General features: G+C 45.3%; 3 protein-coding genes across 5 annotated transcripts in view; 2 read left to right on the top strand and 1 right to left on the bottom strand.

The window, feature by feature from the left end:
• TRIM46 (tripartite motif containing 46) overlaps nt 1–22,250 on the bottom strand; it is a 28,247-nt gene extending 5,997 nt beyond the window's left edge. The window contains exons 1-2 of the mRNA XM_032238840.1: nt 22,165–22,250; nt 1,654–1,909 (exon numbers count right to left, since the gene is read on the bottom strand). Coding sequence (XP_032094731.1) covers nt 1,654–1,894 — 241 coding nt within the window. The 5' untranslated portion in view covers nt 1,895–1,909; nt 22,165–22,250. The remainder of the gene's footprint in view (nt 1–1,653; nt 1,910–22,164) is intronic.
• On the top strand, nt 6,023–10,630 carry KRTCAP2 (keratinocyte associated protein 2). 2 transcript variants are annotated; one of them, XM_032238841.1, is made up of 5 exons: nt 6,023–6,134; nt 7,501–7,655; nt 8,644–8,731; nt 8,854–8,920; nt 10,421–10,630. In XM_032238841.1, the coding sequence occupies exons 1-5, from the start codon at nt 6,044–6,046 to the stop codon at nt 10,539–10,541; spliced, it is 522 nt and encodes a 173-aa protein (XP_032094732.1). In that variant the 5' UTR covers nt 6,023–6,043; the 3' UTR covers nt 10,542–10,630. The 2 variants fall into 2 exon arrangements, with proteins under 2 accessions (XP_032094732.1, XP_032094733.1); XM_032238842.1 differs by having other exon boundaries at nt 6,027–6,134; nt 8,668–8,731.
• A 125-nt stretch (nt 22,251–22,375) lies between the features above and the next one.
• Nucleotides 22,376–24,297, top strand: DPM3 (dolichyl-phosphate mannosyltransferase subunit 3, regulatory). Of its 2 annotated transcripts, none has more exons than XM_032238836.1 (2): nt 22,376–22,443; nt 23,847–24,297. In XM_032238836.1, exon 2 carries the CDS (start codon nt 23,851–23,853, stop codon nt 24,130–24,132), a length of 282 nt encoding a protein of 93 aa, XP_032094727.1. In that variant the 5' UTR covers nt 22,376–22,443; nt 23,847–23,850; the 3' UTR covers nt 24,133–24,297. The 2 variants fall into 2 exon arrangements, with proteins under 2 accessions (XP_032094727.1, XP_032094728.1); XM_032238837.1 differs by lacking the exon at nt 22,376–22,443 and adding an exon at nt 22,451–22,550.
• Nucleotides 24,298–25,952: the final 1,655 nt, after the last annotated feature.

Below are 25,952 nucleotides of genomic sequence, written 5' to 3'. Positions count from 1 at the left end.
TGGGGAAAAAAACACCTCCGCTCTGGCAACAGGAAAGGCATCTGGCCATTAAAATACTCTACTAGCTCAATTCAGTTGCCCGGACTCCACCCCACAAGGGATTATGTGGGGTCATTAAAAGATGATGATGATGACTAAAAAAGAGAAATATATTTTCCCAATGTTATTTAGGAGATTGACAAAGAAGGAAAAACTAATTAATAAAAGGGGTGGGGGAGTTTGCATAAATTCATTTATTTTTTGTTACAAACTTCAAAACCTCTTTACAAACAATGTATTGATCGGGTTCCCCCCCTCCTTTTTTAAAATTTTCTCTTATACATAATTAATTTTACATCCCATCCTTTCCTAATTTCGGCGTCCAATTTTTCTTTCCACCTTAAATTTTAATTTTTCTTAACCAATAAAACAATCGTTTTTTGCCCTTCCGTAAATAATAAATCAACTTTATCACTTCGTTTTCCTGTTGTTGTTTCTAGTTCTACATGCAGCCTATATCATCCAATTTCAATATAACAAGCCTCTCACTTAATTGGTTATCCGCACTTGACACTAATATCCTATTTAGCTACATGTCAACAACAATATCCATGTATTTCATTTCCTACCAAGATATCTCTTGTTTCATTTTCCTCCTTTCCTAACCATTTTCTCTCATCGCATCTCTTCTTCTCTTTGATGTTCTATTTTTCTTCATCTTTCTTTTTCTCCTTCTATCTCCTGCTCTTAAATTCCCTTTTTTTTCCCTTCCTCTTTTTTCCCTTTTGTATGTCTTCCAGCTTTCCCCTATCATTCTCCTTTGATTTATTTGAGCAACCCTCAAATTGGATTCCTCTTCTTTTGCTCCCCACTATTTCTCTCTTTTCTTTTAGGCTGTTTTTTCCTTGGAGATAGTATTTTCCTTTCTCGCTCCCTGTTTTTCCTGCATCTCTATAAATGTCACTATGATTGTCTAGCTAGCAGAGTTGGAAGGGACCTTGGAGGTCTTCTAGTCCAACCCCCTGCCTGGGCAGGAAACCCTACACCGTTTCAGACAAATGGCTACCCAACATCTTAAAGACTTCCAGTGTTGGGGCATTCACAACTTCTGGAGGCAGGGAGTTCCACTGATTTAATTGTTCTCACTGTCAGGAAATTTCTCCTTAATTCTAAGATTCTTCTCTCCTTGATTAGTTCCCATCCACTGATTCTTATCCTGCCCTCAGGTGCTTTGGAGAATAGCTTGACTCCCTCTTCTTTGGGGCATCCCCTGAGATATTGGAAGACTGCTATCATGTCTCCCCTAGTCCTTCTTTTCATTAAACTAGACGTATTCCCAGTTCCTGCAACCGTTCTTCGTATGTTTGAGCCTCCAGTCCCCTAATCTTCTTTGTTGCTCTTCTCTCCACTCTTTCTAGAGTCTCCGCATCTTTTCTACATTGTGGCAACCAAAATAGGATGCAGTTTTCCAAGTGTGGCCTTACCAAGGCCTTATAAAGTGGTATTAACACTTCTTGATTCTCTCCCTCTGTTGATGCAGCCTAGAACTGTGTTGGCTTTTTTGGCAGCTGCTGCACACAGCTGGCTCCTATTTAAATGGTTTTTTTCCGGCACAAGGAATTTGCTTCATGCTCCTGGGAAGCCTCAGTCAGAACAGGAAGTCAAAAAATATACCTGATTTCAGAAGCCGGTCCAGGCGTTCGGGTTTTGGCACAATCCGGCGCCCTAACCGAGGACTCCGGGTGGCCGGCGTGGACGCTGGGGAGGTGGGCTCCGAGGTGGGATCCGGGCAGATGTAACCTTGCTGGAGCAGGACTTCGGTGGCACAGATGTGGCAGACGTTGTGCATGCATGGCAAAACCAGAGGCTGCTTGTACATCTCTTTGCAGACAGGGCACAACAGTTCCCGCTCCATATTTTTTATGCTGGTCTGCAAAAAAAGAAGAAGAAGAGGAAGGGGAAGAAAATAAATATAAAAGGAGGGAGGGGAAAAGCCAGGTTGGAAGGAGGGGGGGGGGAAGAAAAAGCCATTTCTGCAAATAATTTCTGCTCTATTTTGGTCTCCGCACGCACGAGATCGGACCAGCTGTTTGCAAATTTAATGCATTTGTAATCCCGCTTTTACGATGTTTGTAAGTCATTCAAGGGGGTTGATGTATCCATTGCGCCTTCCTCCTGCTATTTTCTCCCCCCCCATCACTGCAAAAAAAAAACCCAACCTTGCAAGGTGGGTTGGGCAGAGATGGATGGGCTCAAGGTCACGCAGATGGTTTCTAGGGCTAAGGCGGGACTAGAACTCCCAGTCTCCTGGTGATTGGCCCAAAGTCCACCTAATTGGCTTTCGTGCCTAAGGCGGGACTAGAACTCCCAGTCTCCTGGTGATTGGCCCAAAGTCCACCTAATTGGCTTTCATGCCTAAGGCGGGACTAGAACTTCCAGTCTCCTGGTGATTAGCCCAAAGTCCACCCAATTGGCTTTCATGCCTAAGGCGGGACTAGAACTCCCATCTCCTGGTGATTGGCCCAAAGTCCACCTAATCGGTTTTCATGCGTAAGGCAGGACTAGAACTCCCATCTCCTGGTGATTGGCCCAAAGTCCACCTAATTGGCTTTCGTGCCTAAGGCAGGACTAGAACTCCCAGTCTCCTGGTGATTGGCCCAAAGTCCACCTAATTGGCTTTCATGCCTAAGGCGGGACTAGAACTCCCAGTCTCCTGGTGATTAGCCCAAAGTCCACCCAATCGGCTTTCATGCCTAAGGCGGGACTAGAACTCCCATCTCCTGGTGATTGGCCCAAAGTCCACCTAATTGGCTTTCGTGCCTAAGGCAGGACTAGAACTCCCATCTCCCACTTTCTAGCCTAGTGCAAACCTTGACCAAAATGGCAAACCATGAAAGATTGGTGCTGAGGATGATGGGACGTGCAACCCAGAATCCCTTCAGGCATTTGCTGGAGGTGAACCCAGATCTCCCCACCCCCCACCCCAATAAACCCAACGAAGTAATCAGGACTCCATCCTGGCTTTCTAAGAATAACCCTGGCTTGTTTTACAGTTCAAGAGAATGCAGGCAATCAATCAGAAAAAAGAACATTTCTCTCTCTTCCTCTCCCTCTCTCTCCCTCTCTTCCTCATTCTCTCTCCATCTCTCTTTCTTGCTCTCTCTTATTCTCTCCCTCTCTTCCTCATTCTCTCATTCTCTCTCTCCATAGCTCTCTCTCTCGCCCCCTCTCTCATTCTCTCTCTCTCTCCATCTCTCTCTTATTCTCTCTTTCTTATTCTCTCCCACTCTCTCCCTCTCTTCCTCATTCTCTATCTCATTCTCAATCTCTCTCCATCTCTCTCTCATTCTCCCTTTATTCTCTCCCCCTCTCCCTCTCTTCCTCATTCTTTCTCTCCATCTCTCTTATTCTGCCTCTCATACTCTTATTCTCTCCCTCTCTTCCTCATTCTCTCTCCTTCTCTCTCTCCATATCTCTCTCTGGCCCCCTCTCATTCTCTCTTATTCTCTCTCTCTCCATCTCTCTCTTATTCTCCCTTTCTTATTCTCTCCCCCTCTCTCTCCCTCTCTTCCTCATTCTCCCTCTCCATCTCTCTCACTCTTACTCTCTCATTTCCTCTCTCTTTCTCATTCTCTCTTTCCATCTCTCTCTCTCTCTTATTCTGTCTCCCATACTCTCTTCTTCGCTCTCACTCTCTCTCCATCTCTCTCCTCCTCATTCTCTCTCTCTCTTTCTCTCTCACTCGCTCCTTCTCTCCTTTTTTATTCTCTCTCTCTCTCTCTCTCTCTCTCATACACACACACACACACACACACACACAACACACAACACACACACTTTAAAAAAAAGGCAACCTTAGAACTTCCCTGCCCAGGAGCAATCTACCTGCAAAGACCAGGTGCTGATGGATTCCAGAAGAAGAAGAAGAAGAAAAATGATTTCTGACAGACATTCCCTCCCACCCCCAAAAGATCTAAAAATGACATTCTCCTTGTTCCCACCTGGGCTCTGTCTAGGATCAAGGGCAGACAGGGAGGACGCTTTCCAAATATGCCCGCTGACCCCCAGTCTCCAATTTTCCTCCATCGCCACGCATGAAAAAATCCCCCCCCCCGCTCCGCTCCTTTCCCAAAACAGCTTGGCTCACAGCCCGGCCCTCTGGTGTTTGCCTGCAAATCCTTCAAGGACATCCATCCTTGGGATCCTTCTCCTAGAGATCTCCTTTTGGGATCTCCCCCACAATGGGTGGATCCGTAGCTACGCCGAGTTCCCCACACCCCCCACACCCCCACGCGCCCACCGCGATGCCAGGGATCCTTAAGTTTCCCCTGGCAGCAAATTCTCCCCATCCTGGCCAAGCCCCACCCACCCCCCGTCCTCCGTGGCCCATCTTCCAAAAGCCAGGCTGGGAAGCATGGGTTTCCGGGGAGTGAGGGCGAGGGGCGATTGCGGGGGAGAGAGAGAAAGGCATCTTACCGTGCCCACCCTCTGCCGGGGTGCCATTTCCTTCCTGGCAGGGGAAAAAAAGGGGACAAAGCCAAGGAAGAGAGAGGGGAGGGGGGGAGAGCGAGAGGGAGCTGGACCACGGCCTGGGAAGCAGGCAGGGAGGAGGTTGCCATGGCGACGCCGGCTGTGCTCGGATGCTCACAGCATCCCTCTCTCTCTTTTTTTTTTGGCCCCGAGGGAGAATAGAAGAAAAGCACCCAAGGGGGGGGGAATTGCCGGGGGGGGCGGAATCAGGTTGCCAACAGTTGGGGGGGGCAGCCAACACCCACCTTTGGGGGGGGGCATTTTTTAAAAAATTGTTTTAAAGGCGAAGAAGCATCTTTCTTTCCTGGCAGGAGACAATAGCGGGGGGGGGGGGGGGGGGGGGGGGAGTTTCCTCTCCCGGCCGCATCTCTCTCTCTCTCTCTCTCCCCCCCCCCACGACATAGGGACCCCAGAGCCCCCCCTTTCTAACTTTATCCCCTATATGCACAGAAGGGGGCACCCCCCCCATCCTGCTTGGTTGCAGCAGTCCCGTTTTTTGTGCAAGCCCCCCCCCTCTCCATCCATCCATCCATCCATCCATCCATCCATCCATCCATCCATCCTTCTATCCATCCACCCATCCGACCCCTCCCCAAATAAAAGCTTGGGTTCTCACGCTGATCCGGACTAAGGCGTCCATGATGGAGGTGAACGAGTGGAGATCGTCGCCCTCGGCCATGTCTCCCGGTGAAACGGGGCGGGGATGCTCCCAGCGGGGACCCCCCCAGCCAGCCAGCCCCCAGCCAGCGCCGCGCCTGCAGCGGCGGCGCCGGCGAACGGCTCGGTCTATTGCAGCTGGGGCTGGATCTGTAGGGAGGGGTGGGGTGGGGGGGAGGAAGGGGGAATGCGCATGCTCCGGGGAAGCTCAACCCAAGAGTGGCTCATTCACACACACCCCCATTTTAAGGAGTGGGGGTGCTGGAAATCCTTTGCATCCTTTGCTAGATGAGCCAAAAGAATTTGCAAGTGGAAAAGGGATAGGGGCGCCCCCCATTGGAGTGGTGCATCAGTGGGGAGGGGGAGCCCTCTGCACAAGGTCAGGGGCTGCCTTTGCCCCAGCTGGGCATGCAACAAGGGGAGAGGAGAGGCGCCTCTGAGCCTACGCAGAGTGCCTCTCCGCTTCTTGCAGGGCAGAGGTGGGAAGGCGGGCTCGCCAATCATTGCAAAAACAGCTCGTGTAAATTTTATTCTTTTAAACATTCCCTCCCCCCCCACACCATCCCCAATTTTGCAAAAGCGAGGAGGCGAGTCTCGAACCCGCGAAGGCGCGGCGCGCCTCGCTTTGTTCGACGCCTTCGCGGAAGGGAGAGGCGGTGGCCCCCTAGCGGCCGGACGGTGAAAAAAAGGCACTCCCGCCTATCATCACCGCGCATGCACCAAGTCGCTTAAAGGCCTCCTATAATCGTGCGCAGGCGCGCGAGGAAAAAGTACACGTCTGCGCTCAGCCAGCCGGGGCGGGACCCGCGCGTGCGCGTAAAGAAGCTCCAGCGTGGTTGGAGGGGAGGGGAGAAAAAGAGGCTCTTCTCGGCGGCGCATGCGCGAGGCAGACAGACGCTCTGGTTCAAACCGAGGAGGGATCGTTGGCTCGGCGGACGGAGCGGGGGGCGTCGCGCGGGGCACTATGGGTAACGTGGTCTCTGGGAAGGGGGAGATGGGCATCAGATTAAGTAATCTAAGGGCATCCTGGGTAATGTGGCAGGGGTGGGCAAGGCAAGGCAAAGCAAATGAAAGAGGGCATGGCATTACCCAGAATCCCCCCAAAATGGTGCCTTCCAGCTGTCTTGGACTACAACCCCCATCATCCCCAAACAGCACAGCTTCCCTGGGCAAAGACAGCTATTTGTGCCACTGTGTTTGCTCTCATACCTAAGGGGCATTGGGGATGGAGGGGGATTATGGGTAGAGGGATATTGCAGATGGCAGGAATCATGGGTAAAGGAGCATCAGAGGGAGGGGACTATGGGTAAAGAGGCATTGGGGATGGCGGGGATTGTGGGTAAAGGAGAATTGTGGATGGAGGGGATTATGGGTAAAAAGATATTGTGGATGGAGGGGATTATGGGTAAAAAGATATTGTGGATGGAGGGGATTATGGGTAGAGGGGCATTGGGGATGGAGGGGATTATGGGTAAAAAGATATTGTGGATGGAAGGAATTATGGGTAAAGAGGCATTGTGGACGAAGGGAGTTATGGGTAGAGGAGCATTATGGATGGAGGGAATTATGGGTAGAGGAGTATTGTGGGTGGAGGGAATTATGGGTAAAGAGGCATTGTGGATGAAGGGAGTTATGGGTAAAAAGATTGGATGGAGGGAATTACAGGTAAAGGAGCATTGTGCATGGAGGGAATTATGGGTAGAGGAGCGTTATGGATGGAGGGAATTATTGGTAGAGGAGTATTGTGGATGGGAGGGAATTATGGGTAGAGCAGCATTGTGGCAGGAGGGAATTATGGGTAAAGAAACATGGGCAGTGGGAATTATGGGTAGACTAGAAAATTTAACATTTAAACATATCCTTTTAATATTTTGCAAGTTTTGTGCTCTAAATTCCAGCCTCTTTTTGGTGGACAATGTCAAACAAAGCTAATTTTATGCCCAAATTGCTAAATTTCATTTATTTTATATCCCGTCTTTTTTTTTATTTTGACAAACTCCTCAAGGGAGGCAGCTTCTCCAGAGTCCCGTCTTGCCTGGACGTTCGCGCGAAGCTGCCCCACACTAGCCTGATCCCAGGACGGGAAGACACCTGGCCCTCCTCTCCTTCTGCCTTCCAACCCTGGATAAGCCAGCATGCATTCCTCAAACAAACCATCATTGGCCGGGGTTCCCTCCAGACCCCTCCAAGAAGGGGGCAAAGAAGGGCTTAGCATGGGCTACGCAGCTGCCCGGATCCCCCCCCCCTCCCCAAACTAACCTTTTTTTGGACCCTTCCCAGCGCCGATGACCGAATTGTCCCGCCGGCTTTGACTGTCTCGTTTTGTCTTTCTAGCGGTCAGCACGGGAATATCGCTGGTCCTTTCCTCCCTGTTATCCCTGCTGCTCTTCACCGGGATGCAGATGTACAGCCGCCAATTGGCGTCCAGCGAATGGCTGACCATCCAAGGGGGTCTTTTGGGGTCTGCCCTCTTCATTTTTTCCCTCACCGTATCCTTTGGTTTTCTCTGCGTGTGTGTGTGTGTGTTGGGCAAGGTGGAGTTGATTTAAATCGAGTCGATTTAAACCGGGATTTAAATCGAGTCGACTTAAACCCCGATTTAAATCGAGTCGATTTAAACCCCGATTTAAATCGAGTCGACTTAAACCCCGATTTAAATCGAGTCGACTTAAACCCCGATTTAAATCGAGTCGACTTAAACCCCGATTTAAATCGAGTCGACTTAAACCCCGATTTAAATCGAGTCGACTTAAACCCCGATTTATTTTTGTATCATTGAAATTGAAAACCCGATATCGCACTATCTACCGTAGAATTCAATACGGTTACTGCTCCGGGATGGTTCGCCGACAAAAGGGCGAACGACAAAACCGCGCCCGACTAAACCGCGGTGACGAAACCGCGAGTTCTAAAGCGCTCCGACGAATGAGTGCTGAATCGCGGCGACAACAGCGCGGCGACAGAAGCGCGCTGTAAAACTAAACCTAACCCTAAACGTAACACTAACCCTAAACGTAACTCTAACCCTAAACCTAACCCTTACCTTAACTTAAATCGGCTTTCTGTCGACCCGCTGTTGTAAAGCGCGCTGTTGTCGACGCGTTGATGACGTCGCGGTTTTAGCGACGCGATTTTGTCAGCGCAGTTTTGTCGTCCGCGCTTTTATCCGGTCACACTCAGGGATAGAAGTTGGTTTTTTTCAGCCTCTTTGTCCTTGTTTTTATTATCCTGTACCGTCTGCCAGATGGTAATAGTTCAAAAAAAAAAAATCACTTATGTTGTCATAAGTCGAGGATTACCTAAACGTTTCCGATTGGGGATGTGGCCTTAATAAAAGGCGTTAAACAGCCCACCCCCACCCCCCAGTTTAAAAACTTTTACAAAGGTTTTTTGCCAGGCAGAGGTGAACATCTGGCTTAAGACCCGTTGCAAAATACGTCCAGCCTTTATATGACGGTTCTCATCCTTGACCCTGAGACCCCCCCCACGCAACAAACAAAGGCCTTCAACAATTTGGAAAGCCTGATTTTCGGCAAAGGGTTCCAAGCAAAGGTGTTTCCTGAAAGTGAGTCGAATGAAGGGAAGGAGGGGGGGGGGGCTCGTGGGAGCCGAACGGATTATCCTGGTTTTTTAACCTGGTTTATTATCTCTCTCCCCACCCCCCATTTTCCCCACTCCGGTCTGCAGTTATTTCCTGCCTTCTCCTGGCCCTGTTTGCATCAGGACTGATTCATCGTGTGTGTGTCACCACTTGGTAAGAGGACAAAGGTGGGCTGGCGGGGGGGGGGGGGGGGCAGCGGTGTCTGTGTGTGAGATTGAATGGGGAGGGGGGGGTAGGTGGGATTGATCTGTAGTAATACCTTGCTAAGGCAACCTTTGGAATACTGCATCCAGTTCCGGAAAGCGCGAAAGAGAAGTGCAACAAAGAGGATTAGAGGACTGGAGGATAAAAATTGACGGAGAATATTGTAGGAATTGGGGATGTCTGGTTTAAGGAAGGAAGGAAAGAAGGAAGGAAGGAAAGGAAGGAAGGAAGGAAAATTGTCGAAGAATATTATAGGAATTGGTTATGTCTGATTTAAGGAAGGAAGGAAGGAAAATTGTCGAAGAATATTGTAGGAATTGGGGATGTCTGGTTTAAGGGAAGGAAGGAAGGAAGGAAGGAAGGAAGGAAGGAAGGAAGGAAGGAAGGAAGGAAGGAAGGAAAATTGATGAAGAATATTGTAGGAATTGGGGATGTCTGGTTTAAGGAAGGAAGGGAAGGAAAATTGACAAAGAATTGGAGAAATTGGAGATGTCTGATTTAAGGAAGGAAGGAAGGAAGGAAAATTGATGAAGAATATTGTAGGAATTGGGGATGTCTGGTTTAAGGGAAGAAGGAAGGAAGGAAGGAAAATTGATGAAGAATATTGTAGGAATTGGGGATGTCTGGTTTAAGGGAAGGAAGGAAGGAAGGAAGGAAGGAAGGAAGGAAGGAAGGAAGGAAGGAAGGAAGGAAGGAAAATTGATGAAGAATATTGTAGGAATTGGGGATGTCTGGTTTAAGGGAAGAAGGAAGGAAGGAAGGAAGGAAGGAAGGAAGGAAGGAAAATTGATGAAGAATATTGTAGGAATTGGGGATGTCTGGTTTAAGGGAAGGAAGGAAGGAAGGAAGGAAAATTGTCGAAGAATATTGTAGGAATTGGGGATGTCTGGTTTAAGGAAGGAAGGAAAGGAAAATTGACAAAGAATTGGAGAAATTGGAGATGTCTGATTTAAGGAAGGTAAGGAAGAAAGGAAAGAAAGAAAAAAGGAAAGAATGAGATGGAAAGGAAGGAAAAAGAATACCAGAATAACAGAGTTGGAAGGGACCTTGGAGGTCTTCTAGTCCAACCCCGTGCTCAAGAAGGAAGGAAGGAGAAATAGAAGCAGAGGAAAGGGAGAGGGGAAAAATGTAGAGGAAGGAAAGGCAAAGAAAAAAAAGACAAGCAGAGACGGAAGAAAGGATGAAAAGCAAATAACAACGAAGGAAAGATAGCAGAATAACAGAGTTGGAAGGGACCTTGGAGGTCTTCTAGTCCAACCCCCTGCTCAAGAAGGAAGGACGGACAGACTCATCTACCTGTCTATCCACCTTCTATCCATCGTCACCTCCTGACCAAACGGATTTTTGACATAGCAGTAAATCCCTTTAATTTTAATTTAATTTGCAGATAGCAATCGTAAACCCAGTTTAACTTTGCTACTCTCTCTCTCTCTCTCTCCCTCCCTGAAGCTTAATCTTCTCCCTGGTGGCTCTCTACTACATCCAGAAGATCTCTTCCACCTTCTACCAAATGGCCACCCCAGTCTCCGTCCCCGTGAAGACGGTCAGCAAAAGCCGGAAGAGGAATTGACGGCGGGACGTTGGCCTTCTCGCCATTCCGGTTTCCCTCGGTGAAATTCAATAAAACCTCTTTTTTTTTTAATAGACCAAAAACAGCAACCAGACAAGTGTCTTTTTTTACAGCTACGAGCCATCTGCCTTCTTCAAATCTTTTTTGCGAGCGCTTTGCAAATTTAGCATATTTCCCCGAGCGTTGGAAAGATGCGGGTTTTTTTAATATATACTATCTGCAGAGTCGGAAAGGGATATGTATAATCTTTATTGTCGTTGTGCTTAAATACAACGGAATTGGTTGAAATTGAAATTAAATACAACGAAAGGGAGATGGAGAAGTAGAACGATTAGGAAATTATTCTAATTTTTTTTTATATACGTTATATTTATTTCCTGGCATCTCCCCTCTCCCAACAACCTTGCGAGGTAGGCTCGATGGAGAGAAAGAGGAAGTGGCCCAAATCGATCTCCAGGGAGATCTCCTGGATTAATGTCTCTCACTTTAAGATGGGTGGATTTCAAGTCGCAGAATTCCCCAGCTGTAATTTTGGAAGTTGAAGTCTAAATAATTTAAAACATGCTGGCTGGGGGATTCTGGGAGTTGAAGTCCGCCCATCTTAAAGCATGCTGGCTGGGGGATTCTGGGAGTTGAAGTCCATCCCTCTTAAAGCAGGCTGGCTGGGGAATTCTGGGAGTTGAAGTCCACCCCTCTTAAAGCAGGCTTTCTGGGGAATTCTGGGAGTTGAAGTCCACCCCTCTTAAAGCAGGCTGGCTGGGGGATTCTGGGAGTTGAGGCCCACCCCTCTTAAAGCAGGCTGGCTGGGGGATTCTGGGAGTTGAGGCCCACCCCTCTTAAAGCATGCTGGCTGGGGGATTCTGGGAGTGGAATTATACCCTTCTTAAAGCATGCTGGATGGGGGATTCTGGGAGTTGAGGCCCACCCCTCTTAAAGCAGGCTTTCTGGGGAATTCTGGGAGTTGAAGTCCACCCCTCTTAAAGCAGGCTGGCTGGGGGATTCTGGGAGTTGAGGCCCACCCCTCTTAAAGCAGGCTTTCTGGGGAATTCTGGGAGTTGAAGTCCACCCCTCTTAAAGCAGGCTGGCTGGGGAATTCTGGGAGTTGAAGTCCACCCCTCTTAAAGCAGGCTGGCTGGGGAATTCTGGGAGTTGAAGTCCACCCCTCTTAAAGCAGGCTGGCTGGGGGATTCTGGGAGTTGAAGTCCAGACTTCTACAGAGTTGAAAACCACCATCTAATAAGGTGTTTAATGCCCCTGAAACCTTGAAGCTGCCACCAAAATAGGGCTGGCTGGGGATGATGGGTGTTAACCACCAACCCAGAGGCCAGGAAAATCAGCCTTCTCCACGTTGTGCCACAGTCTGATCTCCAGCAGGGGGCGCTGTCAGGCAAGGAAAGATCAGACTTTATTTTTAATTTATAGCAGGATTTGCTAAACTCGCCCCCTCTTCATTCAAGGAAATCTCGGGTGCTTTTTAAAAGCCATGAGGAAGGAAAGGAAAGAAGGAACTTAAGGAAAGTTATATGAGAAGAAAGGAAAAGAGTGATTAAAAAAAGATGAGAAAAGAAGATGGAAAAAGGAAAGATGAGAAAGAAGGAAAGGAGGGATGGAAAAAGGAAAGGAGGGAATATGAAGAAAAGATGAGAAAGGAGGGATGGAAAAAGGAAAGATGAGAAAGAAGGAAAGGAGGGATGGAAAAAGGAAAGGAGGGAATATGAAAAGAAGGAAAGGAGGGATGGAAAAAGGAAAGGAGGGAATATGAAAAGAAGGAAAGGAGGGATGGAAAAAGGAAAGATGAGAAAGAAGGAAAGGAGGGATGGGAAAAGGAAAGGAAAGGAAGGAATATGAAGAAAAGATGGAAAGGAGGGATGGAAAAAGGAAAGATGAGAAAGAAGGAAAGGAGGGATGGAAAAAGGAAAGATGAGAAAGAAGGAAAGGAGGGAATATGAAAAGAAGGAAAGGAGGGATGGAAAAAGGAAAGATGAGAAAGAAGGAAAGGAGATGGAAAAAGGAAAGGAAAAAAAGTTTGCATGAGAAAGACGGAAAGGAAAGGAAACTGACCTCCATTGCTTTCCAGGTGAAGTTGACTTCCTCTTGGCCCCTTCATCCACTCAAGAGCCCCCCTCCCCATTTCAAGCCCCAGGATTCCCTGGCTCAACCTTTGCCCTGACCCCCCTAGGGAAGGCATATACAGTTCAGCCTCTCCAAAGCGAGGGAGGGGCTCGGGTGAACCCCTGACCCCTTTGGTGAGGGGGAGTGGGGGGGATTGGATCACATTCCTTGCAAAAGCCCTTCCAGCCATAGTAACTCAACCCTTTCCTGCCCATTCCCCTACTCTCCCGACCCCCAAGGTTTGATTGCAAGGAAAACAACCCAGGGGTGGAATTGGGTAGGTGGGCTATATTTAAAATCTCTTTCTCCCCCCCCCCCCTCTCTCTGGGTACCCCCTAAGTGCTTCTCCGGCTGTTTTTTTTTTAAACAAAGATTCTTTTAAGTTAGAAAAATCTTTTTTAGAAAAAGAAAGAGGATCTGTGCAGATTTCCAGGCTAAGTTGAGTCTTTCTGAGTGGAGGGTCTGCTAGGATGGGGGCAGCCTTTTCATCCCCACCCCCAGTGTAGGCTCATTCCACATCGCCCTTGGACGTACAACCACTTACTTGTTTAGTGACTGAGATGATGACGGCACTGAAAGGATTGGGAAATACTTACAAAAGAAAAACTACTAGAAGACAAGAAGAATTTAGGATATCTTATCTATTTATCTGTCTATATAATCTATCATCTATTTCTATCTTTTCTCTCTATTCCATCATTATCTATTTTATCTATCAATCTATCATCTTTTTCTATCTATCTTTTCTCTCTCATTTATTTTATCTATAATATATCATCTATATCTATCTATAATCTATCATCTCTTTCTATCTTTTATCTATCTTCTCTACCATTATTTATCTATCTCTATAATCTATCTATATCTATTATCTTTTTCTATTTATCTCTATAATCTATCATCTCTTTCTATCTATCTTTTCTCTATCTTCTCTATCATTATTTATTTTATCTATCTATCTCTATAATCTATCATCTCTATCTATAATCTATCTTTTTCTATTTCTCTAATCTATCATCTCTATCTATCTTTTCTCTATCTTCTCTATCATTTTATCTGTCTATCTGTATAATGTATCATATTTATCTAAAATCTATCTTTTTCTATTTATCTCTATAATCTATCATCTCTTTCTATCTATCTTTTCTCTATCTTCTCTATCATTATTTATTTTATCTATCATCTCTATAATCTATCATCTCTATAATCTATCATCTCTATCTATCTATCTATCTATAATCTATCTTTTTCTATTTCTCTATAATCTATCATCTCTATCTATCTTTTCTCTATCTTCTCTATCATTTTATCTGTCTATCTGTATAATGTATCATATTTATCTAAAATCTATCTTTTTCTATTTATCTATAATCTATCATCTCTTTCTATCTATCTTTTCTCTATCTTCTCTATCATTATTTATTTTATCTATCTCTATAATCTATCATATCTATCTATCTATCTATAATCTATCTTTTTCTATTTCTCTATAATCTATCATCTCTTTCTATCTATCTTTTCTCTATCTTCTCTATCATTATTTATTTTATCTATCTCTATAATCTATCATATCTATCTATCTATCTATAATCTATCTTTTTCTATTTCTCTATAATCTATCATCTCTATCTATCTTTTCTCTATCCTCTATAATTATTTTATCTGTCTATCTCTATAATGTATCATATCTATAATTATCTTTTTCTATTTATCTCTATAATCTATCATCTTTCTATCTTTTCTCTATCTTCTCTATCATTTATTTTATCTATCTCTAATCTATCATATCTATCTATAATTCTATCTATATAATCTATCATATATATACATATATGTATATACATATATACATACATACATACATACATACATACATACATACATATATATATATATTCTCTCTATCTTCTTTATCTTCTCTTTATCGTCTGTCATTATTATTGCTACACAGATAGTCCTCAACTTACAACAGTTCCTTTAGTTACACATCAGAGTCAGAAAGAAAGAAAGGATGAAAAGCGAATAACAGCAAAGGAAGGATAGCAGAGTTGGACGGGACCTTAGGGGTCATCTAGTCCAACCCCCTGCCCATGCAGGAGACCTGTACTAGGGATTCGAACCACCCAACAACTGCCGGCCTTTCTGATCCACAAGAAGCTTGGCTAAGAATTTGGCCTCTGCTGTTGTTGTTTTTAAAAGCTGGCCCAATATCTCAATCTTTTATTTCCCTTCTCTTGTTTCTCTCCAGCGACGAAATGTTGTGACCCGTAGGCAAGGGGAGTAGCATTCACGGGAAACTGGGCAGGTTGGAGCAAGCCGCAAACCTCCAGCGAGGGTTTATTTACTTAGAAAAGCGGCTCTCGTAACTTCTTTCCCTCCCTCCCTCTCTTGGGGGGGGGCAGGCAAAGGGGGGGGGAAGGCTTGGCATGGCAAGTCCCAATTTGCTCCAATGGCCTTGGGTGAGAGTGGAGGTTGGGCCCTAAGTGACCACACTGACGTTTTAATTTTTTTTTTCTTTGTAAGGGGGAGATATTTTTTTGGCTGGGAAGGGGTTGGCAGGAGTCGTGGGCATTCGGTGGAGGGCGAGGCTGAATCGTGGGCATCAGCCGAAGAGGGAAAGCTACTCGGATCTGCCAAAGCTGGGAAGAAGTGATAAAGAGTTGGAGAGACGCTTTTGAAATTGAAATTCATTCCTTTCCTTCCTTCCTTCCTTCCTTCCTTCCTTCCTTCCTTCCTTCCTTCCTTCCTTCCTTCTTGAACATGGGGTTGGACTAGAAGATCTCCAAGGTCCCTTCCAGCTCTTATTCTGCTATTTTTTTCCTTCCTTCATTTCCATCTCATTCCTTCCTTCCTTCCTTAAACCAGACATCCCCAATTCCTACAATATTCTTCATCAATTTTCCTTCCTTCCTTCCTCCTTCCTTCCCTTAAACCAGACATCCCCAATTCCTACAATATTCTTCATCAATTTTCCTTCCTCCTTCCTTCCTCCTTCCTTCCCTTAAACCAGACATCCCCAATTCCTACAATAGTCTTCATCAATTTTTTTTCCTTCCTTCCTTCCTTCCTTCCTTCCTTCCTTCTTTCCTTAAACCAGACATCCCCAATTCCTACAATATTCTTCATCAAGGTTCTTTTCAAAGCTTTTATTCTGCTTTTCTTCTTTCCTTCCTCCTTTCCTTTTCTCCCTTTCCCTCCATCTCTTTCCCTTCGTTTCTACCTTCCTTCCTTTCCTCTCTCCTTCCCATCTCCCTCCCTCCTTTCCACCCTCCCTTCCCTCCTTACTTCCTTTCCCTTTTCTCCTTTTTCCCCTCACCCTTTCCTTTCATTTGTTTCTTTCTCCCTTTCCTCCCTCCTTCCCATCTCCCCCTTTCCTTCCTCCCTCCCTTCCTTTCACTTTTCTCCTTTTCGCATCCCCCTTTCCCTTCATTCCTTCCTTTCCTCCCTCTCTTTCACTCCTCCCTCTCTTCTCCCTTTTCCTCTCCTCTTTCCCTTCCTTTCTTTTTTCCCTTTCTTCCCCTTTCTCTTTCTTTCTTCCTTCCTTCCATTCCTTCCTTCCCATCTCCCTGCTTTCCTTTCTTCCTTTTCCTTTTCTCCTTTTCCCCTCCCCCTTTCCCTTCCTTCCTTTCCTCCCTCCCTTCTCCCTCTTCATTTCTTTTTTCTTCCTTTCTTCCCCTCTTTCTCTTCCTTTCTTCCTTTACCTCCCATCTGCCAATATCCCTGCAATACACAGCTGCTCATACCTGCTCCGGCAGGAGTAAATTAAGCAAGAGCCACAGAAAAATACATTTTCCTAAGTAATCAGCACTGGGATCAAGCAAGCCAAACACCTCCCAATTTCAGAATATGCTTCTATTCTCTTGTCCCTGAGGCTAAACACCCCCCCTTCCTAAACCTGCTGATAAAAAGCCAACAGCTTTGGATTCAGATCCCCTTTGCTGGAGGGGACCAAAAAAGCAGGAGAAACATTGAGAGATATACATTGCCTTGACTGATAATTCTCTCTCTCTCTCTCTCTCTCTCTCTCTCTTTTGGCACCAGGCTTAAGAAAAAGAGAGAGGGGGGGGGAGAGAGAGAATTTTATATTCTATTCTATTATTTCCTATTCTCTATTCTCTATTCTATTCTTCTATTCTATTCTCACTCCATATTCTATTCTATTCTCACTCCATATTCTATTCTATTCCTCATTTCCTATTCTCTATTCTATTCTATTATTTCCTATTCTGTATTCTATATTCTATTCTTCTATTCTATTCTATTCTTCTATTCTATTCTCACTCCATATTCTATTCTATTCTCACTCCATATTCTATTCTATTCCTCATTTCCTATTCTCTATTCTATTCTATTATTTCCTATTCTGTATTCTATATTCTATTCTTCTACTCTATTCTTCTCATTCCATATTCTATTCCTCTTATTTCCTATTCTGTATTCTATATTCTATTCTATTCTCTTATTTCCTATTCTGTATTTTATATTCTATTCTTTTCAATTCTCTATTCTATTCTATTCTCTTATTTCCTATTCTATATTCTATTCTTCTATTCTATTCTATTCTTCTATTCTATTCTCACTCCATATTCTATTCTATTCTCTTATTTCCTATTCTGTATTTTATATTCTATTCTTTTCAATTCTCTATTCTATTCTATTCTCTTATTTCCTATTCTATATTCTATTCTTCTATTCTATTCTATTCTATTCTATTCTTCTATTCTATTCTCACTCCATATTCTATTCTATTCCTCTTACTTCCTATTTATATTTTCTATTCTATTCTCTTATTTCCTATTCTCTATTCTATTTTCTTATTTCCTATTCTCTTATTTCCTATTCTATATTCTATTCTATTCATCTGGCTGACAATTTTAACTGGGGTTTATTTTTGGGCTAAGGCTTATATTACCCGCACCCTGAAAAACCATGCTAGGACTTATCTTCCAGGTAGGTCTTCTTGTTGGGAAAACAAGGTATTGTTTAGACTAAAGTGTGATTCACACACACCCCAGACACACAGATTTGCTAAGAGAATATATCCGAAGCTGATTAATTCCCCCCCCCCCCCCGCTTCCCCAAACTGGGGAAGATTCCCAAATATTTTGCAGGGAGAAAGGACCTCTCCTGGGCTGGCCGAGGGCGATGGGCTACGGGGTTGGCAAGGTCCATTGTCCCGGTTCGAGGGCCGTTCCCCAGTCTGTTGGCGCTGCCCGGCCATGTGCCAAAGCGGGATGCTGCCGGAATAAAAGGGGGAATTCGGAGAATGCACGCCCTGCTTTGCAAGCTTGGAGAAGAGACACAAGGTTTTTTTTGTTGGGGGTTTTCTGCCGATTCAGCGCTCCGAGTAAGCCAGCCTCTGGCGTCTCTCTGTTTGCCAGCCAGGATTTCTAGACAAAGCAACTTTTGCAGCTGGTTTTTTTGCCTTTGATCTGGGGGGGGGGGGGGAGAGAGAAGGCACCCAGGTTTGCAAGGAGGAAGCCAGACAACGCCCCCCTTCCGCCACAGCAAAGTTCCAGAAAATCTGGGGTTGTGTGTGTGTGTGTTTTATTTTTTAACAGAAAGGAGGAAAGTACTCTGTGCGTGCCCAGAGGCCACCTGCGGGCCACGTTTCTATAAAAGCGGAATTGAAATCTTTCCGATCCCAGAGGCCTTTCTTGCGCAGGCTGATAAGATTGTTTTGCTTTTTGGGTGAATTCTGGTTAGCAGTGAGGAAGGCCAGAGAGGAGGAGGAGGAGGAGGAAGAGGAGAAGGAGAAGAAGAAGAAGAAAGGAGAAGGAGGAAGACTGTGGGGTCTTTGGTGTCCTTTGAGCTTAGTGATTTTCTTCCAGACATTTCATGACCCAACTAAGTAACATCATCAGTGCTAAAGGAGGAGGAGGAGGAGGAGGAGGAGGAGGAGGAGGAAGAGGAGAAGGAGAAGAAGAAGAAGAAAGGAGAAGGAGGAAGACTGTGGGGTCTTTGGTGTCCTTTGAGCTTAGTGATTTTCTTCCAGACATTTCATGACCCAACTAAGTAACATCATCAGTGCTAAAGGAGGAGGAGGAGGAGGAGGAGGAGGAGGAAAAGGACTGTGGGGTCCTTGGTGCTCTCTGAGCTTGGTGGTTTTCTTGCAGACGTTTCATGACCCAACTAGGTAACAACATCAATGCTAGAAGAAAGAGGGGCTTATGGAGGGGAACAGAAGAGAGAGGAGGAGGAAGAGGAGGAGGAGGAGGAGGAGGAAGAAGAAGAAGAAGAAACTTTTTAGCAAGGAGGAGGAGGAGGAGGAGGAGAAGAAGAACAAGAACAAGAAGAAGAGGAAGAGGAAGAAGAAGAAGGAAGAAAGAAAGAAAGAAAGAAAGAAAGAAAGAGGAGGAGAAGAGGAGGAGGACTAGAATCTAGATGGTCTCTGAGCTGGGGTGATTTCTTGCAGGCGTTTCATGACCCAAGTAGGTAACATTATCAATGCTAGAAGGGAAGTGGGGTTTGTGGAGAAGAGGTGGAGAAAGAGGAGGTGGAGGAGATGGAGAAGGAGAAAGAGGAGAGAAGGAGGGAGAATAGGAGGAGGGGGGAAACAAGGGGAAGGAGAAGACAGACTAGGAGGAGCAGCAGAAGGAGGGAGAGGAGGAGGAGGAAGAGAAAGAGGAGATAGAGAAAGAGAGGGAGAGAAGGAAAAGGAGGGATACGGAGAAGGAGAAGTTAGACCAAGAGACGAAGGAGAAGATGGAGAAGGAGAAAAAGAAGAGGAGAGAAAGAGGGAGAGAAGGAAAAAGAGGGATACGGAGAGAGAGAAGTTAGACCAAGAGACGAAGGAGAAGATGGAGGAGGAGAGAAAGAGGGAGAGAAGGGGAAAGGAGTGATAAGCAGAAGGAGGAAAAGGAGAGAAGGAGAGAAAGAGGGAGAGAAGGGGAAAAGAGTGATAAGGAGAAGGAGGAAAAGGAGAGAACGAGGGAGGGGAGGAAAAGGAGCGACACGCAGAAGGAGAAGATAGACCAATAGACAAAGGAGAAGATGGAGAAGAAGGGGAAAGAGAAGGAAGGTGAGAAAGGAGGAAGAGAAAGATAGCTCCATCAAGTCCCAAGAGGAGATCAAAGTCACAGCCCCACCTTCCCTCCCTCAGATCTTCGGCCTCTGCCCCCTCCATGCCAGCCTCTCCTTCCCATCCCGGCCAACTCCCGGCCTAGGCTGGACGGCGGAGGAAGCCAGATGTTTCCTGCGGAAGCCGCCAGCTTCCCAAAACGGGACTCCCTTTCCTTGCGCGCCTGATTCCAGAATCTGGAAGAAAGAAAGCTGGGAACAACAGTGGGAACCTGGCGGGTGGCAGCCTCCCCACGCGGGGGGCACCCCCTCCCGCTATTTCCCGCGCCCGCCGGGATTCCCGCGCGCCTGGCCAGAGAGACCCAGTGGGAATGTCGCGGCGCCTGGTTCCCAGCACCTTCGGCCAGGCGCACTTGAGTCCTGGTCGAGGAAGGTGGCAGCTCGGTTGACGGGAAAAGGCTGGGCCTTCCAATCCCGAGTCGAAATCATGAGGACTGGCACCTTGCCTTGGTTCGTTAAGGAAACGGGCTTTCTGGGTGGATTCGAAGCCACTTCCTTGACTAATAAAGCCAAGGGCGGCAGTCCTCATGGTTTAGTCTAGGCCAGGGGACCAGTTCCCACGAGGCGTTTATATTTCGATCGATCGGTTCTTCGTATTTTTCTGAAGTCAAGATTCTAGTCCTGATTGGAAAGGGAAAATCCAGGAATTTTAAGATTAAAAAAAGAGAGAAAAAACAAATAGGTGGAGAGAAGAGAATATGAGAAACTAAGAGAAAAAGATTGAAAGGAGGAAAGAAAGAAAAGGATTTTCTTAAAATAGAATGAAATTTAACACTATATATTCAATAAAAATGCGTGGGATATAGATTAAAATTTCTACTTGTGGATAGCTAAGTAATTGAAAGGTTTATCATCTAAAATTAAACTATGTATTATGAAGAGTAAATACAGAATAACAGATGGAAAGGATAGGTTAAATTTGATTAACTTTGAGAGGCAAAAGGTTATTGTTTATATATTGAGGAATTTTAAAAAATTAAGTGGGAGAATATGGAATAAAAACAAGATGATTGAAACATAAAATGGAAAAATGATGTAAAATGATGCATAACAGAAGATGTAAAAGGGGGGGGGGGAGCCAGGACAACACTTTCTCCATAAAAGAAGTTAAAATATGTAACAGAAAATAAATAAATAAAACTTTGTTTCCAAAAAAAAAAGTCAAAATCCTAGTCCTCATGGTTGTGTCCTCAAGGCAGAGGGGTGTGTGGGTGTGTGCAGTTGAAACCGCAACAAAATAAATAAATAAATGGCTTTTTATATATCAGGTGACAAAATCGAGGCAGCCAGAAAGCCGGGAGCTAGGCTTCTTTCTCAAGGAATAATGCCAAGCTTCCGGTCCTCATGGTTTTATATTTTGCCCGATTTAAATTCTGAAGGGTGGCTTTGTGATAAAAGCGCCCTCTTCATGGTTATGCATGGAAAAAGTGGTGTAAAACGCTTGATAATAAAGACTTCAGTTCAGTTCCCACGGCTTTGCATAGAGACAACTGATTTAAATACAATACAAGATCCCAGTCCTCATGAGTCTGCAGAGACAATTGATGTAACACCCACTATACACAATAAAAAAATCCTGACACTCGTGGCTCTTGCACAGACAAACTGATTTTATAATGCAACATTTCTAACGAAGGCTGGCTCAGGGGCTAAGATCAGAAAGGTCGGCCGTTTGGCGGTTCGAATCCCTAGCACAGGTCTCCTGCATGAGCAGGGGGTTGGACTAGATGACCTCCAAGTCCCCTTCCAACTCTGATATTCCGTTACGGTCACTGAAGAGTCCCCGCCTTCACAATTCTGCACAGAAAACCGCTTTAAACCCCCGTGCCAGTCCTCATGATTCTGCACACAAAAGACTACAGCATTTATAATAATAAAAGTTTCTAGTCCTCATGGTTTTGCACAGAACACGCACAGAAAACTGCTGGAAACGCCGTGCCTACAAATAACCAGGATGCCAGATTCTGCACAGAAAAGACTACACAGCATTTACAATAATAATAATAATAATTATTATTATAAAGTTTCTAGTCCTCATGGTTTTGCACAGAAAAGCAATTTAAAGGCCACGCTGATAGGTAGTGAGGATTCCGGTCCTCATGCTTCCGCAACGTGAAACATTTAAAATGTGTAAGTTTTAAATTTAAATGTTTTAAGTTTAAATGTTTTAATGTTTAAGCACTTTCCCCATTTATTTGTACCCATTTCCTGTGTTTTTATTCATGTTTATTCTTTCCTGTTGTCTTGTACACGAGTTACTAAATAAATAAATAAAATAAAAAAAATAAATAAATAAAAACGGCCCTCATAACCAAGTTCCCAGTCCTCATGACTGTTCAGAGGCCAACATTTTAACCCAGAATAACTTCCAACAGGGTTAAATGAGAGTTTTGGGGCTTAGTCTTAAATGAAAAAAAAACAAAACGCTTACCTGGTGCAGACACCACCCCAAAAGTGTAGCCACTCCTCCCCAGCACTCTGCCCATGCTCAAGAACCCGCCTTCCCTTCTTCTCCACCTTCCGCTGAAGCGTAAAACGTGTTAAGGGGGGGACAAAACTACAACTCCCGGCAAGCATCGCGGCGCTCCACCGGCGCCACCCGCTCAGCGGGCACGGTGATTGGCAGGTGCGTTAGTGACGTCACCAGCGAGCGACGGGGAAGTCGGGGAAACTGGAAGGAAAAAAAAAAACTCGCTTCAACCCGGAATCGGTGAGTCGTGTGAATGCGGGCACGGGGCGACATTTGCGGGTTTACCCTCGGGGAGGCTTATTTATTTTATGCATTGTTGTGCAATTGTTGCAAAAAATTGGAAAAGGGTGGGTTGGCATCCTTTTTTTGATTGCTGCTAATGATAATAATAATAATAAAAATATAACCGTAGATAATGGCAATTAGCAGATGCACAGATGGGATCTTGTAATAATAAAGGTATCATAACCGTCGCTGTTAGAGGCCCAGGTGTAATCATTGATATAATAATAATAATAATAATAATAATAATAATAATAATAATAATAATATTGTAATATAATTGCAATTGCTATTGGGAAATGCACAGACATAACAACATATGTTATATAATAAATCTAATCTATAACTTGCCTCCAGAAGTTGTGAATGCTCCAACACTGGAGGTTTTTAAGATGTTAGACAACCATTTGTCTGAAGTGGTGCAGGGTTTCCTGCCTAAGCAGGGGGTTGGACTAGAAGACCTCCAAGGTCCCTTCCAACACTTGTTATTCTATATTCTATAACAGTGTTTCTCAACCTTGGCAACTTGAAGATGTCTGGACTTCAACTCCCAGAATTCCCCAGCCAGCTGGCTGGGGAATTCTGGGAGTTGAAGTCCAGACATCTTCAAGTTGCCAAGGTTGAGAAACACTGTTCTATTATATATGATATGATATGATGTTATTATATACATACTGTCATTGCTATTAGGAGAGGCCCTGGTGGAAAGGATTGCAAAAATGTTGCTGTTTGGGTAGAAGCGCTCTCTCTAATATATTTACTAATATCTACTAATCTGTTGTCATATCTACTAATGTATCTACTACTGTTCGAATCCCTAGCGCCGCGTAACGGAGTGAGCTCCCGTGACTTGTCTCAGCTTCTGCCAACCTAGCAGTTCGAAAGCAGGTTAAAAATGCAAGTAGAAAAATAGGGACCACCTTTGGTGGGAAGGGAACAGCGCTCCGTGCGCCTTCGGGAGTTGAGTCATGCCGGCCACATGACCACGGAGACGTCTTCGGACAGCGCTGGCTCTTCGGCTTTGAAACGGAGATGAGCAGCGCCCCCTAGAGTCGGGAACGACTAGCACATACGTGCAAGGGGGACCTTTACCGTTATCTTATCTACTATATAGCTACTGATACTCAGACACATTTTCTCTCTCTGCCTGGCAGGGATATCTTGCCTTAATACTCAAAAGTTGATTCCAGATTTTGCAGGAGGGGGAGGGAGGAATGGATGGTTCAAACGAAAAATCCTTTTTTTGCACAGAAAACGCTTAAATGTTGGCAGAGGTGTCCTGAAAAATATACCAATATATGTGCTCCTGGCAAATGTCTCGAGTTTTCACGGTGGTTTTCTTTTTTACTGCTGTTTTCCAGGATCATGACGAAACTATTTCAGTGGCTCGGCTCTCTGGTCCTCCTGGGTGGCATCTGGGCTGCGTTGATGCTGGACCTCGTGGGGTCCCACCCCTTATCCCCAAGCTGGCACCAAGTGCTGTGGGCCCTACCAACCTATCTATTGGTGACCTTCGGCTGCTACTCGCTGGGAGTCGTGGGCTACCGTCTGGCTACCTTCAACGACTGCCAGGAGGCCTCTTTCGAGCTGCAGGCCCAAATCCGGGAGGCCCGAGCCGACCTCACCCGACATGGCATGAAGTTTTGACCCGGGGGGGCCTTTACGGGAACAGAAATGGACAGTAAATGATTGTTCAGCGTATGACTGAATTTTTTGCGGGGGGGGAGTGCAGCTTGGCTGTGGAATCTGTGTCAAGAAAGAGAGCATCTTCTTTTTTTAAAAATAAAAAATTTATTAAACGTTTGAACAGCAGCACAAGGTCATCTGAAATCTGAATAAGTACAAATAAGTAAAATCAGAAATGCAGCAAGAAAAATAGTGCAGAGAAGTGGGGAAGGAGGGAGGGAGGGAAGAAGGAGATGGAAAGGAGAGGGAGAGGAAGACGTACGGAAGGAAGGAAAGAAGGAAGGAGATGGAAATGTGAGGGAGGAAGAGAAAGGAGGAAGGAAGGAGATGGAAATGAGAGGGAGGAAGGAAGGGGAAAAGAAGGGAAGGGAAAGAGGAGGGAGAAGGAAAGAGGGGAAGGGAAAATGAAAGGGAGAGAGGGAGGAAGGAAGGAAGAGGAAAAGAAGGGAAGGGAAGGGAGAGAAGGAGGAGTAAAGAGGGGAAGGGAAAATAAAGGAGGGAGGAAAGGGAAAAGAAGGGAAGGGAAAGAAGGAGGAGAAAAGAGGGAAAATGAAAATGAGGGAGGAGAAAAGGAAAGGGAAAGAAGGAGAAAAGAGGGGAAGGGAAAATGAAAGTGAAGGAGGGAGGGAGAAAGAGGAAAAGGGAAAGGAAAGAAGGAGGAGAAAAGAGGGGAAGGGAAATGAAAGCAATGGCGGAAGAGGAAAAGGGAAGGGAAAGGAGGAGGAGAAAAGAGGGGAAGGGAAAATGAAAGGGAGGGAGGGAGGAGAAAAGAAGGGAAGGGGGAAAGAAGGAGAAAAGAGGGGAAGGGAAAATGAAAGCGAAGGAGGGAGGGAGGAAGAGGAAAGGAAGGGAAGGGAAAGAAGGAGGAGAAAAGAGGGGAAGGGAAATGAAAGCAAGGGAGGAAGGAAAAGGGAACTGAAAGGAGGAGGAGAAAAGAGGGGAAGGAAAAATGAAAGGGAGGGAGGGAGGAGAAAACAGAAGGAGAAAATGGGAAGGGAAAATGAAAGTGGGAGGAAGGGAAGGAAGGAGAAAGGGATGATAATCTGAAGGAGACAAGGAAGGATGGATTAGAGGGGAAGGAAGGAAAAAAAGGAAGTGAGAAAGGGAAGGAAGGAGAATTGGAGGGGAAGAGGTGAAGAAGGAAGGAGAGAGGAAAGGAAAGGAAACCATTTAAGGAAACAATTTCCAATCTTCTTTAGAGCAATGATAAGCAACTTCCCCTTTGATATTAGATTACATAAATCACTTCTTCCTATATTCCTTTTTCGGTTGCTAAATCCCCCCCCCAAAAAAATCCCTCAACTTCTATTCATTTTTTCAGCCAGAAAAAGCTCCTTAAGGATTCCCAGCATTTTATACATGCGCCAATTTGATCAATCCGATTTCTTTTATCTAATCCGCCCGTCTCACGTAGAAAGTTACTCGGAGGTTGGAGGAGGGCTATACAGCAATCCACAATGTTGGAAAACTGGCCGACGCAACTCGGGGGGGGAAAAAAAACAGTTCAAGAGGAAAAATTTAAAAAAATCCAGACAGGTGAGATTCTTCGCTCCGAGCCGAAACGTGGCGACAAAGAAGGAGGGTAGAACTGATTTGAGAATGTCCTTTCTGCTTTTCTTAATTAAGTTGAATTTTCATTTCTGGAGCGTGGCGGGTGGGATCTTACGGGAAGTAGGAAATCCCAGAGAGAGCGGGTGGGGGAGGAATTGCTGGCTATACTATTCTAGAAGCTTAGTTTGCAAGGAAGGTGCCACAGAGGCGACTAGGTTTGCATATATATA

Source organism: Thamnophis elegans, unplaced genomic scaffold (assembly GCF_009769535.1).
Source record: "Thamnophis elegans isolate rThaEle1 unplaced genomic scaffold, rThaEle1.pri scaffold_95_arrow_ctg1, whole genome shotgun sequence".
Lineage (NCBI taxonomy): Eukaryota > Metazoa > Chordata > Lepidosauria > Squamata > Colubridae > Thamnophis > Thamnophis elegans.
Note: the sequence above shows the minus strand (reverse complement) of the source record. Positions and strands in the feature narration are given on the sequence as shown.

Coding starts and splice junctions, on each gene's coding strand:
- KRTCAP2 (XM_032238841.1), top strand. CDS start 6,044: ATGCGCGAGGCAGACAGACGCTCTGGTTCAAACCGAGGAGGGATCGTT. Junction 6,135..7,500: donor CGTCGCGCGGGGCACTATGG/GTAACGTGGTCT, acceptor TTGTCTTTCTAG/CGGTCAGCACGGGAATATCG. Junction 7,656..8,643: donor TCTTCATTTTTTCCCTCACC/GTATCCTTTGGT, acceptor CTTGACCCTGAG/ACCCCCCCCACGCAACAAAC.
- DPM3 (XM_032238836.1), top strand. CDS start 23,851: ATGACGAAACTATTTCAGTGGCTCGGCTCTCTGGTCCTCCTGGGTGGC.